The sequence below is a fragment of the Pollicipes pollicipes genome, unplaced genomic scaffold (genome assembly GCF_011947565.3).
Source record: "Pollicipes pollicipes isolate AB1234 unplaced genomic scaffold, Ppol_2.1 Scaffold_4295;HRSCAF=5057_pilon_pilon_pilon, whole genome shotgun sequence".
Taxonomy (NCBI): domain Eukaryota; kingdom Metazoa; phylum Arthropoda; class Thecostraca; order Pollicipedomorpha; family Pollicipedidae; genus Pollicipes; species Pollicipes pollicipes.
The window spans coordinates 29,258,449-29,272,233 of NW_023596461.1; the positions used below are offsets into that span (position 1 = coordinate 29,258,449).

The 13,785-nt window shown below is 50.8% G+C and overlaps 1 protein-coding gene across 3 annotated transcripts in view; it reads left to right on the forward strand.

The window, feature by feature from the left end:
- The first annotated feature begins 901 nt into the window (after positions 1-901).
- LOC119097062 (putative polypeptide N-acetylgalactosaminyltransferase 9) overlaps positions 902-13,785 on the forward strand; it is a 64,246-nt gene continuing 51,362 nt past the window's right edge. For 2 of the 3 annotated variants that reach the window (XR_005094120.1, XM_037220094.1), the window contains exons 1-2: positions 6,585-6,776; positions 6,955-7,481. Coding sequence is in view for 2 of the 3 variants with exons in the window: in XM_037220094.1 (XP_037075989.1) it covers positions 6,994-7,481 (488 nt within the window). In the remaining variant the exon portion in view is untranslated. Of the gene's footprint in view, positions 980-6,584; positions 6,777-6,954; positions 7,482-13,785 lie in introns of those variants that run through there. The other variant, XM_037220095.1, reaches the window with a different exon arrangement.

Below are 13,785 nucleotides of genomic sequence, written 5' to 3' on the forward strand. Positions count from 1 at the left end.
ATTCAATACAAATGAATGTTGATTATTTGCACATGGGTTGGCTGCACCACACGAATACGATTGTTAGTGTGCTGATGGGACAGCGCCATGGGTTGGTTGAATCCACCGAACACAGCATTGCCCTTGCAGGTTTTTGTTTCGTTTTTTCCCATTTTTGGAGCATTTCGAAGCATTCATCCCATAAGGACTATATTTTAAACTAGTTTGCAGCAAACCAGAACTGGCGCAAAGTGGTCGGCGAGTTGATCGCGCAGCACAGTTGGGACTGATTTAGCGAACTGTCTGCACGAATATGAACGAACGGAACATCAGCAATATCATGCTAAGATAATGCGGGCCCATTATTGGGCACGACTACGGGGGTACATCAGGGCTCCTCTTTAAGAGGCGAGGAGTATGCTCATCCACAAAATACTCTGCTTTATATATTTGTTTAACTCAACGCTTTCACCGGAATCTTGCTTCCCCCGTCCCCCATTTTTCGTTGCAGAAGTGCCGCCATCATTTGTATCGAGTGAGACAACTGACTGCCAGCAGCAAACAAAAAAGTGTTAAGCAACCAACCAAGGTTCGACGCACGAACGCATCTCCGGAATAATTACGAACGCACCTCCGAAAAAAAAACGCATCTCCGCCATAAATGTCCTCTTGGGCGAGAGGACGACACGGCACGGACACGCGTCAACCCCTCAAAACCGGCCCGGGTGGGCACCACCTCAAGGACGGTCTGAGGAGTGGCGTCTTCCAGTCGGCCGGCGCCGAAACCCGGCCGCTGGGGGCGACGTGACGTCACAGCCAGCTGGACGCCCCGACGCGCCGTCCAGCCGGCCGCGGCGCGGAGTTTCAGTCCGGCCAGCGGCGCGCCGGAGTGGAGTGTGGCGGGCGAGGTGCTACGGCGAGGCGAGGCGTCCGGCTCAAGTTGCAGAGGCGAGAGCTGAACACTGCTGTCAGGTGGCAGGGTTCCGGTCGGTGAGAGCCGGTGGGTCGAATGTTTGTTGTTGTTTATCTGCAATGCTGCTGCTGATCTACAAATTTAGCTGTGCCGATACCATCAGCCTATCATTCCATATCCTTGAGCGGATCTAAACAGGTGGTGGTATTCTTCAAGTACTTCACCTTTTTTTAGAAAAAGAAAAATCTCCACCGCGAGCGTTTTACGCGCAGTGCGGCACGGGCTCAACCAGCTCGCGTTAGCAGCATTGCCCAACTTTGAAATTATACATTCCGAACGACATCTTTAGCACCAAAAATAAAGAGCAGGCAGTTAACGTTATTCACTACGTCGTTTCGACCACTGCTACTTACAATGCTCGCATGATTGCCTATCATCTTCAAGAAATAACCATCTGATAATATAATAATTTCGGCCACAAACAGGTCATATGATTTTTAACACGCAGACAGCCGACGATTTATAGCATGTACTAAAAGGACAACATAAGCACCAAATTACGTACATTCGAGCAATCAAGAAAAGTATCCCAGTTCTTCACATTCGTGTCTCTAATTGATATTTCCAAACAGACAGCACAGAGAAAAACCCAACAATGTCGGCGGAACTGAAGCATTTCCAGCATTCTTAAAAAACGGACCAAGCCACGGGAACCAAACACCGAAGCCAAGCCACCGTTTTCGGTACGGTATATTGACGTCTATCAGCGCAGTGCATCTCAAACACGAGTCCGGATAATGTGATTCACACTTATTAGGACCAAGCACATCGTGACGACATTGTCGCTTAAACTACAACACTTGGGTTCAATTAATATGACTACTCCGTTGCCGTGACATGCTGCCATCATGTCGTGCAGAGGGACTGTCGTAGTACCCTCTTAAAGTAGTGCACCTCTTGTGCAATTCCAACGAGCAAGGCTTGAAATCGCTCTGACATCCAGAGACATACTCTGCCGAGATAATATGCCAACAGCCACGCTAAGGAAACGGATCAAGCCTCGGGAAACGAAGACTGGAGCAAGGCCAGCGTTTTCGGTACGGTACATATACGTCTGTTAGCGTAGTGCACCTCACACACGAGTCCGGATCATGCGATTCACACTTATTAGGACCAAACACATCTTGCTGACGATGTCGGTGGATATGCCAGACCACGGTCCGATGAATAAGACTCATGCATTGCCGTCAGATGTTGCCGTCATTGGCGGACGGACTGCAGTAGCACACTCTTCAAGTAGTACACCTCCTGTATGATTCCAATTGGCGAGACCTAGAAACCGCTCTGACATCCAAAGACGTACTCTGCCGAGATAATATGCCAACAGCCACCCTAAGCAAACGGACCAAGCCCCGGGAAACGAAGACTGAAGCAAGGCCAGCGTTTTCGGTACGGTACATATACGTCTGTTAGCGTAGTGCACCTCACACACGAGTCCGGATAATGTGATTCACACTTATTAGAACTAAACACGTCGTGCTGACAATGTCGACGGAAATGCAAGACGTCGGTCCGATGAATAAGACTCATGCATTGCCGTGAGATGCCGCCATCATGTCGTGCAGAGGGACTGTCGTAGCACCCTCTTAAAGAAGTGCACCTCTTGTACAATTCCAATGAGCAAGGCCTGAAATCGCTCTGACATCCAGAGACATACTCTGCCGAGATAATATGCCAACAGCCACCCTAAGAAAACGGACCAAGCCCCGGGAAGCGAAGTCTGAAGCAAGGCCAGCGTTTTCGGTACGGTACATATACGTCTGTTAGCGTAGTGCACCTCACACACGAGTCCGGATCATGCGATTCACACTTATTAGGACCAAACACATCTTGCTGACGATGTCGGTGGATATGCCAGACCACGGTCCGATGAATAAGACTCATGCATTGCCGTCAGATGTTGCCATCATTGGCGGACGGACTGCAGTAGCACCCTCTTCAAGTAGTACACCTCTTGTATAATTCCAATTGGCGAGACCTAGAAACCGCTCTGACATCCAAAGACGTACTCTGCCGAGATAATATGCCAACAGCCACCAGCCAGCCAGCCAGCCGTCGTGCAGACAGTGTCCGTTGAGATACAACACTTCGGTTCAATGAACAACACCCATGCATTGCCGTGAGATATCGCCATCACGTTGCGCGGACTGGCCGTAGAAGCAGCCTCTTAAAGTTGTGTACCTCTTGCATTGTTCCAGCTGTCGAGATCTCAAAACGGCTGCGGCATCCAATAACATTTTCTACCGAGGAGGTACTCTCTGTACGGTACGCTGTATGTATTAGGTACGCTGAGCTTTATATATATATATATATATATATATAATATATATATAATCATATATATATATATATATATATATATATATATATATATCAGTCTTATTCATCGGACCGAAGTCTCGCAGTTCCACCGTCATTGTCAGCACGATGTGATTATTTTCCATAAGTGTGAATCGCCTGATCCGGACTCGTGCATGAGGTACACTGCGCTAATAGACGCATATGTGCCGTACCGAAAACGCTGGCCTGGCTTTAGTCTTCGGTTCCAAGGCTTGGTCCGTATCCTTAAGATATTTATTGTCATATTACCTCGATAGAGAATTTCTTTGGATGTCAGAGCGGTTTTTAGGTCCCGCCGATTGGAATTATACCAGAGGTGTACTACTTGAAGAGGGTGCTACTGCGGTCCGTCCGCCAATGATGGCAACATCTGACGGCAATGCATGAGTCTTATTCATCGGACCGTGGTCTGGCATATCCACCGACATCGACAGCAAGATGTGCTTGGTCCTAATAAGTGTGAATCGCATGATACGGACTCGTGTGTTAGGTGCACTACGCTAATAGACGTATATGTACCGTACCGAAAACGCTGGCCTTGCTTCAGTCTTCGTTTCCCGAGGCTTGATCCGTTTCCTTAGCGTGGCTGTTGGCATATTATCTCGGCAGAGTATGTCTCTGGATGTCAGAGCGATTTCAAGCCTTGCTCGTTGGAATTGTACAAGAGGTGCACTTCTTTAAGAGGGTGCTACGACAGTCCCTCTGCGCGACATGATGGCAGCATGTCACGGCAACGGAGTAGTCATATTAATTGAACCCAAGTGTTGTAGTTTAAGCGACAATGTCGTCACGATGTGTTTGGTCCTAATAAGTGTGAATCACATTATCCGGACTCGTGTATGAGATGCACTGCGCTAGTAGACGCCAATGTACCGTACCGAAAACGTTGGCTTGGCTTCGGTGTTTGGTTCCCGTGGCTTGGTCCGTTTTTTAAGACTGCTGGAAATGCTTCAGTTCCGCCGACATTGTTAGGTTTTTCTCTGTGCTGTCTGTTTGGAAATATCAATCCGAGACACAAATGTGAAGAACTGGGATACTTTTCTTGATTGCTCGAATGTACGTAATTTGGTGCTTATGTTGCCCTTTTAGTACATGCTATAAATCGTCGGCCGTCTGCGTGTTAAAAATCATATGACCTGTTTGTGGCCGAAATTATTATATTATCAGATGGTTATTTCTTGAAGATGATAGGCCATCATGCGAGCATTGTGAGAAGCAGTGGTCGAAACGACGTACTGAATAATGTTAATTGCCTGCTCTTTATTTTTGGTGCTAAAGATGTCGTTTGGATTGTATGATTTCAAAGTTGGGCAATGCTGCTAACGCGAGCTGGTTGAGCCCGTGCCGCACTGCGCGTAAAACGCTCGCGGGGGAGATTTTCTTCTTCTAAAAAAGGTGAAGTACTTGAAGAATACCCAGGTGGTCTGGTTTAGCTGAAGTTCCATTGATAAGTAAAAATGGGTGGCGGGACTTACTGGATGGTTTTGAGTCCAACTGAGGAACTCGTGGCATCATTATGGTTGCTTTATACGATGAACGGCATTCAGGTCGGGGTACTTACAAGGCATGACCCTGAGTATAGACCTGATCCGGAGTTGTGAACTTGGTTACTTTCTTTAAAATTTCCCGGCTGATAACCCAGTCAGCCGGCCTCCTTTTTCGCCGTCTCCATTGTGCAGCCGGGTATATATTGACATAGTGGCCCACGAGGCACGTGGCAGGCCTCGTTATCAATTGTTTTACAGATTGAGTAAATTGTGCGGTATTAGTGCACAATTTACAAGTGCGGTAACAAATGTCCACCTGAAGGTTTTTGAGGTAGCCGCGTAAAAAGAAGAACGGAAACAAGCTATGTTGTTTTATGCCAGAAAAAGTCGCGGGCCGGCGGCAAAACATACGTGATACGTGATAGCAAAACGGCAGCAGAGAAATCACAAAGTTCTCATTTGATACGCCATGGACAAGCGCTTTGCGACAACGTTGTATCCCCATCATGGCGGAGCACTGTCCTTTCTGTTCTATACCAGTGCAGTTGCATGTCTTGGTAACAAGACGCTACATGCCCAGACGGCTGTAGTCATGACAAATCAAACTCAATAATGGTGATATGACAGCTTGAAGTATAAGTATGTGACATTTCAGACAAACCGACTAAACAAACTCAACGTTCAATGTCGGCTGTGATGCTCAAGAATACAGCCGTCAGTACACAGGCCGGTTCTGTCCAGTAATTTTCAAACTAGCATTAAGCACATCCCAGTGGCGATCCGGCAAATTACCGTAGCGTTCGGAGAAACTGATACAACGACGGCATCACGACCTTCTCGTTATGTGAATGAAACTTTGTCGAATCATTGCAATTCACGGAGACAAAACCATACCATTAAACTACATCAAAACGAGATTCGGTAATGGGACTGGGATCTTGTACAGCCTTCTCGACGCACAGTGCTGTTTAACGCTTCACAGCAAAACTCCTCACAGCAAACAGAAACACACATGGGTGACATGCATTACAGAGTGTAGGTGATCTTTGGCGTTCACAAGATTCAGACAGTTTTCAATAAGAGCATTAGTCTGCTATTCTGTAAACTTCAACACTAAAAGGCCATCTTGATCGAAGTTTCTAACTGCGCGCAGAAGGCAGCTGGGTGAGAAAGATCTCACCGCGGATCGCGGCAGGGGAAGGCATAGCCCCTTTGGCTAAAAATGTATAGCATACGAAACATGCCTAGTTTTTGTTTTGGGGCCGTGGGGATTTCGATTGACACAACCTTCCCAAGTGTGCTCACTAGTAGTGGCAAGATGAACTTTGCCTTAAGTGGCGCAGATGAACGAATAGCACCAGTGGACTTCATTCTCTCACGCCTTTTCTCGCGCCATGTGCAGCCCGATTCTAAACACTGCGTGTTTAGAGTATGCTGGGCTGGTTACATCGCTAGCATTTGTTTACGTTGGGATTCGCTCAAGCTAGAAAGAATAAGGAGTGTGTCATATGTGTCTATGAAAAGAGTGGCGAAACCACGGCTGTATCGATATTTAGTCTTCCTCCAGGTTTGGAAGGATATGTTGAACGCCTCAAACGGGAGTAAATGTCCTATACGTCGCTGAGGACCTGCTGTGTTTGCATCTCCAACACGCCGTCGCCACTGTACGGAAGCCACCCAGGCGTTGTTCTTCACCCCGTTTCCCTGAAACGAGGTCCGTCTTGCGATGTTGTCACGTGCGCGTCAAAAATATCTATTGCTTGCTGTTTAGTCAGTGCTTGCTCCGCGTTAGGTCAATGTGGCTATCAGGACTGATTTGGGATGCCTGCCCCGTAGCCATATAGGTGCGACATAGCTTTGCTGATAAAACTTTTGAATCATTAGTTCGTATGATGCACGTGTTTTATTTAATACTGCGATAAGCTTATACGTGCTCCAGTGCACCATACACGAGCGCGTGAACCATAACCTGGAATTGTTTCACCATCTCAAAATAGGTATGTATGCACATGCCATATATCGTGTATGTACATGCCACGTGTCACGTATGTATGCATATGTCACGTTTTATGAGGGCATGCCCGTTGCGTGATTATGTGCGTGTCATGATGTCGGTGTGTACGTGTCACGTGGGCTTATGCGTAGCGCATGTTTAATCAGGTGTCACATTTTCAGGGCACCAGTAAGCGTAAAGGGTGCTGATCAAACGCGGCCATGGGGTTGTGCCGAAGACGCTCGCTGGCCACGAAGGCGCTGGTGGCTGTCCCGGTGATATGGATGGTGTTCTTCGTCTTCTTCCTGGTGGACCGGCGTGACTCCAAGCCCGACCCACCTGATGCAGGCCCGCGTGCCGGAGCCCTCCGTAACGCGCGCCGGGAGATCAACAATATACTCGATCGCAGTGCGGAGAAGGCCTTCGAGCCAGCCCCTCGATGGGACCCGGCCGTGGCGGACGTGGTGGCGCGCCGCCCCAAGACTGCGGCGCCGTCGTCAGGCCAGCGGTCCGAGCAACGGCACTTCCTGCTTCCTCCGCAGGAGCCCAATGGCCCCGGGGAGCTGGGCAAGCCAGTGTTGATGCCGGCCAACCTCACAGAGGAGCAGCGACGCCTCGTGGAGCAGGGCTGGACCAATAACGCGTTCAACCAGTACGTCAGCGACCTTGTCTCGGTTCACAGAACGCTACCCGACGTCCGTGATGACAAGTAAGTGCCGGTATTCGTCAACGTCTGTCGGTCGTTCACTTACTCATTCATTCATTCGTTCAGTGTGCGTTCCGCGGAGATGGAAGGGGAATAGGAGAGGAGAGGAAAAAACGGGTTCGATACTTTTTTTCCCGTGTAAACCCAAGCAAACTGGATGTCAAAACTTTCCATATGCGATGGTTCAGCCCGCTCCCTCCCCGCTTACAACTTCCCTGCGTAACGTCGGACGATGTTCTGTCCACTGTCGGCTGTCATTGCTAGTGTGCGTGACCACGGACTGAGTACCACACATTCTGAAGATAAACAATGCTTGAAGCGGTATGGGGTCTTCGCGACTTGTCGAAAAGTGTAATGGTAGTTGATAGCACATTCTGACTCGCAAATTTTATCACACCCACTCAGAAAACTTAACTTGTCCCAATATTCCGTGGGAAGAACGGCCTTCACTCCGTAAGCGTGCGTAGTGGTGGGGGATCGGAGTTGGATTAGTAGTGCATCGCGTAGATGTTTAACCTTCTGTCCGTCACCATCGGGTGAAAACGAAAAAAGCCAGCTGTGGCTCCGAAGACGAGTGGCGTAATCAATTCCGATAGCTCGGTTAGTAAGAGCGTCTGCATTTCGATTTATCCACCTGTGGCGGTGAGGGTTCTAGTCGGTCTTAGTACTCGCCATTTGCCGCTGACCAGGATGACCCGCAGAAGATGACGGCGGCGGTGCTGAAGGTCAGGTGACTTCATGCAGCAGGACGGGCCCTGTTGGACATTGAAGCCTTATACTGTTGACACTGACATCGGCGATCGGATGGTGGGGTCAGAGCACGCACAACAAGCACTGCTCAGTGCAGGTGCTGATCGCAGAAACGCATCAACTGAAAGTTTTGACCAAAGTCATTATCAGTTGTATCATTATCATTAGTTCATTATCACCGTTCCCAAAGGGAGCCCTATCGCCAAATGGCTTAGGCTCTTAGTCCGTTGGGATGCAGTTCGTGCGCCGTAAACAATGGTGATTAATTAGGAGTACCTCCGTGACCCATGAACACATAGCTAGACAATTTGCTATCTCGTAAACGTATTTGAGACCATTATTATCGTCGACTGCGGCGCTCGAATACACTTGGCTGTTTGGTAATGCTCCAGCTCACCTTTCCGCCTCATGGCATGGAAGGCAGCCCCGCCTTTTGGCCGCTGGGGTCAGCCGTTGGAGCCGTGCTTCGCCGCAATTAGAGGTGCGCCACGGCTTTCTCTGCCGTCTGACAGCGGTGCACGGCGCATGACTTCCTGACTCTTGAGACTAGCTCCAACACCCTTGTTGTTGTTTCCTGTCATGTCATCCCACGCGTGACCCTGAGGGGCGCGACCCCTGACCCCCGGCCGCCGCTCGGCGCCGACCCAAGGCCTCCGCTCGCTCCGCCTTGGAGCAGGGGTTGGCACGAAAGAGGCCCTCAGAACCGTTGCCAGGCGACCGGGCAGAAGGAGCGCCTCATCTCGAGGCGGCCTCCGCCGGCAAGGCCTCGCTGACATTGGCCGATCGTGACGGGGAAACAGCACGTCTGGCATGAGAGTCATGCGCTGTAGCCATGTGCGGATTAGTTCACTGCAGCTGGGGTCAGAAACGGCTCAACAGCGACGGAAACCACACTGGTCGAAGCAATCGAAGCATCCCGATACATTCCTGGCGACTGCATCGGTGTTAGCTGTTCCACTGGCGTGAAAACGTCCCCGGTGGTTTTCAACCAAGCACTCAGCTATAACCTGTATATATACATATATATATATATATATATATATATATATATATATATATATATAACCATTGGTACCGTCATGCCTCATTCGTCTAACGCCTTCTAGTCGGGTTAAATATATCGCAATTGCCATTTGAAATATGCATGTTGCACTAATTCTACCAAAGACGTACGAACTGAGCACTTGAAGGAGTCATGCCACCGGACGTGCATTTTGGGGATTTAAATAGTCCAAGCTGTGCTGAATACCATCCCGATGCATATGGCACATCCCTTTTTGCTCTTGGCTACTCACGCTGTGACAATGATGGGATATTTTGGACCCACGTTGTGCTTAAAGTTGGCGAGTAGCTACTCGTGGTAACGCTGCCATACTGGAACCGTTTAATGCATAGCGATACAGCGGAAGGCAAAGCGCAAAAGTGGTCATGTTTCCGGTGTTCGTGGTTTGCTGTGTCAAAAACCTGCATTTTTGCAATCAGCACATTCTGCTTATGCCGGACAAAATTAATTTTCTGGTGAACCCAAAACTCAAATCGTAAGCATGGGAACAATGGTTTGTTCAGCACACGGAACCTTTTTCCAACACTTTATTTTGATTCAATAAACATGCGTATCCTCTAACCTGGCTCGCAGCTTTATGACTCATGCTACACCCATTGCAGCTAGAAATGCCTCTCAAATTCCACGTGACGCTCCCGTTGATGTAGGCGGCTTGATGGGTTAGATAGGGCCACGTGCCATCGCCTTCCGTATGTCCAATCTCTTTACTTTCCTTGGTGGGAAGTGGACCATGGGGACGCTCGTTCTAGCACCGCCAACGCGCTGTCCCACCGCGGTCAACAGGCGTTTCTCGGTTCGGTGTTTTCGTTTTTCGTTCCCGACAGGTGATGTATTTCAGTTTTTACGTCGCCGCGGCGGAACGCAGCGGAATGTGTCCGTCACATGGCGCTGAGGCGAAGCTACGCTGTGTCCGAGGCGGAGGATTAACTGCAGTGACCTTGTGATGGCCGCAGCTGTACAATTGTGGTTCCTCCCATTCGCTTGAGCTGTCGGGTAGCGGAGCTTAGCCGGTTCAACGGGACTGGTAGCGAAACTGATGGGTGCGTTCGGCGACCCGGCCGATTCTCAAGGTCAGAACTGTTTTTGTTTCCTCCTTGGCACAAAGGCTGACACGTACCGGAGATACTTGAGCGAATCCCGGGCTTTCGGCGCGTTTGCCGGCCTTGGGATTGCCAGCGGATGCGGCGGGCGGTGAGTCCGGTGAAACCAGCAGCCACACACTGATTAATCCGCTACCGCCTGCGAACTACCGTGGAACGGTGAAATAACGCCCAGCTCCCCGACACCGGGGCCTGATGTGCTCGGCCCAACGAGTAGACAACCAACCCTCCACTCTTCACAGCGCGGGACCATCGGGGTCGGATCTGCCTGGCCCGGCGAGAAGACGACCTATCCCTTCGTTCGCCACAGCGCCGAATACTCGGGTAACAGCAGGTCGCCATTCGAGCTCGCGCCCTCGGTGCCCCCTGGACGTCTCTCGGGAGTCCTGCTGCGGTCGATACCACGAAGCCAAGTTAGCCCTTGTTGGGCAATGAGAACTGCCCTGGCGCACGTACCATTGCGGCCCGAGAGTGCGGTGGAGGGCCCGCCCTGGTTTCTTTGCACGACAAGCGAAGGTACGAGGCAGCAACTCGTTCTCACGCGATCAAAGGAATGTACACCAATTCGTGGCGATTGTGCTGCTGTAGTTCAGCTGTGATGTTTAAGGCACCTTCATGGCTATGCACACGGGGGTGATCATGTTCCATCCTGTATCTACGCAGGCAGCAGTGCAGTCTTTCGTCACGTTCCCATTGTGTGTGCTCTTCGCACTGTCGGTGCGGTGGTAGGAGCAGTTGGCCACTTGATGGAAGGTCCCTGGAGATATTTCCCGAGCTGGGGACATTTGATCTTTAGGGGAGGACAGACTGCGTGGTCATCATGCGATTTTCCGCAAGCTCCCGAGCCCACTGCGCGGACGCCGCGTTATTCGTTCGCTTCAACGCGACAAGCGCCGTAAGAATTTCAACGTAAATGACTTCAGGAATAGTAGCCAGTCGTGGAACCCCACCATCGATGAAATGTTTAATAATAACTCATATTCGGCATTGGGCAAGACTACCTGAGTCATACTGAGGCTCAATGGCTGCCGCTTTCAGTCATACACACGCTCCTCTCGCCACATTCTTTGAAGCCAACGGCGCGTTAACACGCGCCCGGGTGACCGGTTGAACACCCCTCGCTCGGGTAGACGTCAATTTGACCTGAGATCTCGAAAAATAAGATGGCTAGAGAGATCCAACTGACAGAGTGGGGTAGCCTGTACGTGAACTCACCATTTCAATATTATGAGGCTCCTAGGCCATGACCTTTGGGTCAAGTAAGATCAAACAAAGTTAAACTCCAGATTGCCGTCCAAAGTGTCCAGACCTCCTCATGCAACCCGTTGTGAACCTAGGTACCTATTCGAAGCAAAATGTCAATGGCGTTCAGTTAAGGTCAGTGACCTTGTTTGATCTTAAGAAGATTAAGGTCACCAAATACCTCATTGCTCCTATTTTGCCACTCAAGCAAGCGTCAGTGATTCGGGTAGACGATATATTCCTAAAAATACGGTGTTGATGTAGGTCAATGACCTGCTTTCACATTTAAAAACTCCATGGAACATATCTGTTGCGGTCGATGTCATTGATTTTTTTTTTGGAAATGAGCACCAGAAGTCATCTCGTAAAACAGGCCCTCGAGTAAGAAAGCGAAACAGTTCTGACGTCGGCTTGACCTTCATATCTGACCCTAGGTCCATGGAACTTGTTGTTGTTCTACATTCAGTTGGTTTATGGTCTCAGGAGCTATCTTCCGTCTGAGATTCCGTCGTCGCACCGGACCGAACTATTCCCCAGCACTGGCCTTCGCTGAGAGCGCTGGTCCGACTGACCTGTCAGAGGTCAGTGACCCAACAAGGTACATCTATTTTTATGCCAAAAGGCCCGCTATCCAATTGCCTACAGCTCTCTAATTGCCTACGGCCGTGCAAAGTTTGGCGTGGCTGCCATGCGCCGTTCGAAAATCATCTTCGAAAAACCTTCGGGGCTTCAAATTGAACCCATCCGGGCGCGTGTTAGCTCTCGTCATGATCGGCTGGCTAATACGCCCCCCCCCCTATATTTTTGAGGACTTGTCTCCGGCATGTCTTATACTCGCACCAAACTTTCAGTAACCTCTGGGCACGTATTGTGCGCGTTCTGACAAAAAAGCGTGCCTCCAGCACTTCTGGTTCAATCCGCCGATCGCGCGCGGGGGCCGACAATGTTACGTTAACGGAGCACTACATCGCAACTACATGACGAAAACACACACAACTACATGGCGATGTGTACAGAATTAAACCAGGAACACGCCATGGTAAGTGTTTCATGTTGCTACATGACGTATTTTCATAATTATCGACATGTAAATCTGAGGTAGCTTTATCGTCAGGAAACACTTGCTTTCGATCAGGCCTAGTGGGATCAGCTATTGACCTCATAGCATAACATCATCTCTCGCGGGTTTTCCTTGAGAAGAATTCCCTGGATTTGTTCCACGGGGCTCTATCTTGCTCTCATTTTGGAAACGGCAGGTGAGGGTGGGGATGGGAGGAGGGGGGGGGGGGACAACGACCAGCATTCGCATCAACACGTCAGTCAGCGAACTGAAAAACTGAATCAGGGCGAAGATTGGCATAAGAAATCTGCTCGCGCAATGTGGGCAGGTCTTTCCGTTGCTAACACCACCTCGTTTTACTGCGCCGTGTTAAACCAAATACCACGTCGACATGCCCGCGTCCTCTGATCCGACCAGCGCTGGGACGGCACAGGTCGCTTTCTCAAGCCCAGCCGTAGACTGCTGACCCTGTGGCTCATGAAGAGCCCGCACGTCGGGCACATTCCGCCGCTGAGCCGGACGGAGCGCGAGCAGACCGACACGAACGTCGCCGCCGTGACCCCAATCCGCGGGCGGGTCATGCGGCCCACCGGTGCCGACAGAGGGCGCTGTCGGCCACGACCGGAAGCGGCGTGATTCCGCCCGCTGTTTCCGGTCCATCGGCAGCGGGGAGCCGGCGCGGTGTGAAGTCCTGTCCAGCCGCTGGGCGGACAGGGGTGATCTGGGGCTGGCAGACGCCGTGTGAAGTCCTGTCCAGCTGCTGGGCGGACGGAGGTGATCTGGGGCTGGCAGACGCCGTGTGAAGTCCTGTCCAGCTGCCGGGCGGACAGGGGTGATCTGGGGCTGGCAGACGCCGTGTGAAGTCCTGTCCAGCTGCCGGGCGGACAGGGGGTGATCTGGGGCTGGCAGACGCCGTGTGAAGTCCTGTCCAGCTGCTGGGCGGACGGAGGTGATCTGGGGCTGGCAGACGCCGTGTGAAGTCCTGTCCAGCTGCCGGGCGGACAGGGGTGATCTGGGGCTGGCAGACGTATAGCCGTGCTTCAGGCGGTGCGGTGCCGCCGTCGCTGCTCCCCTGCCGTCGCCGCTGTCTGC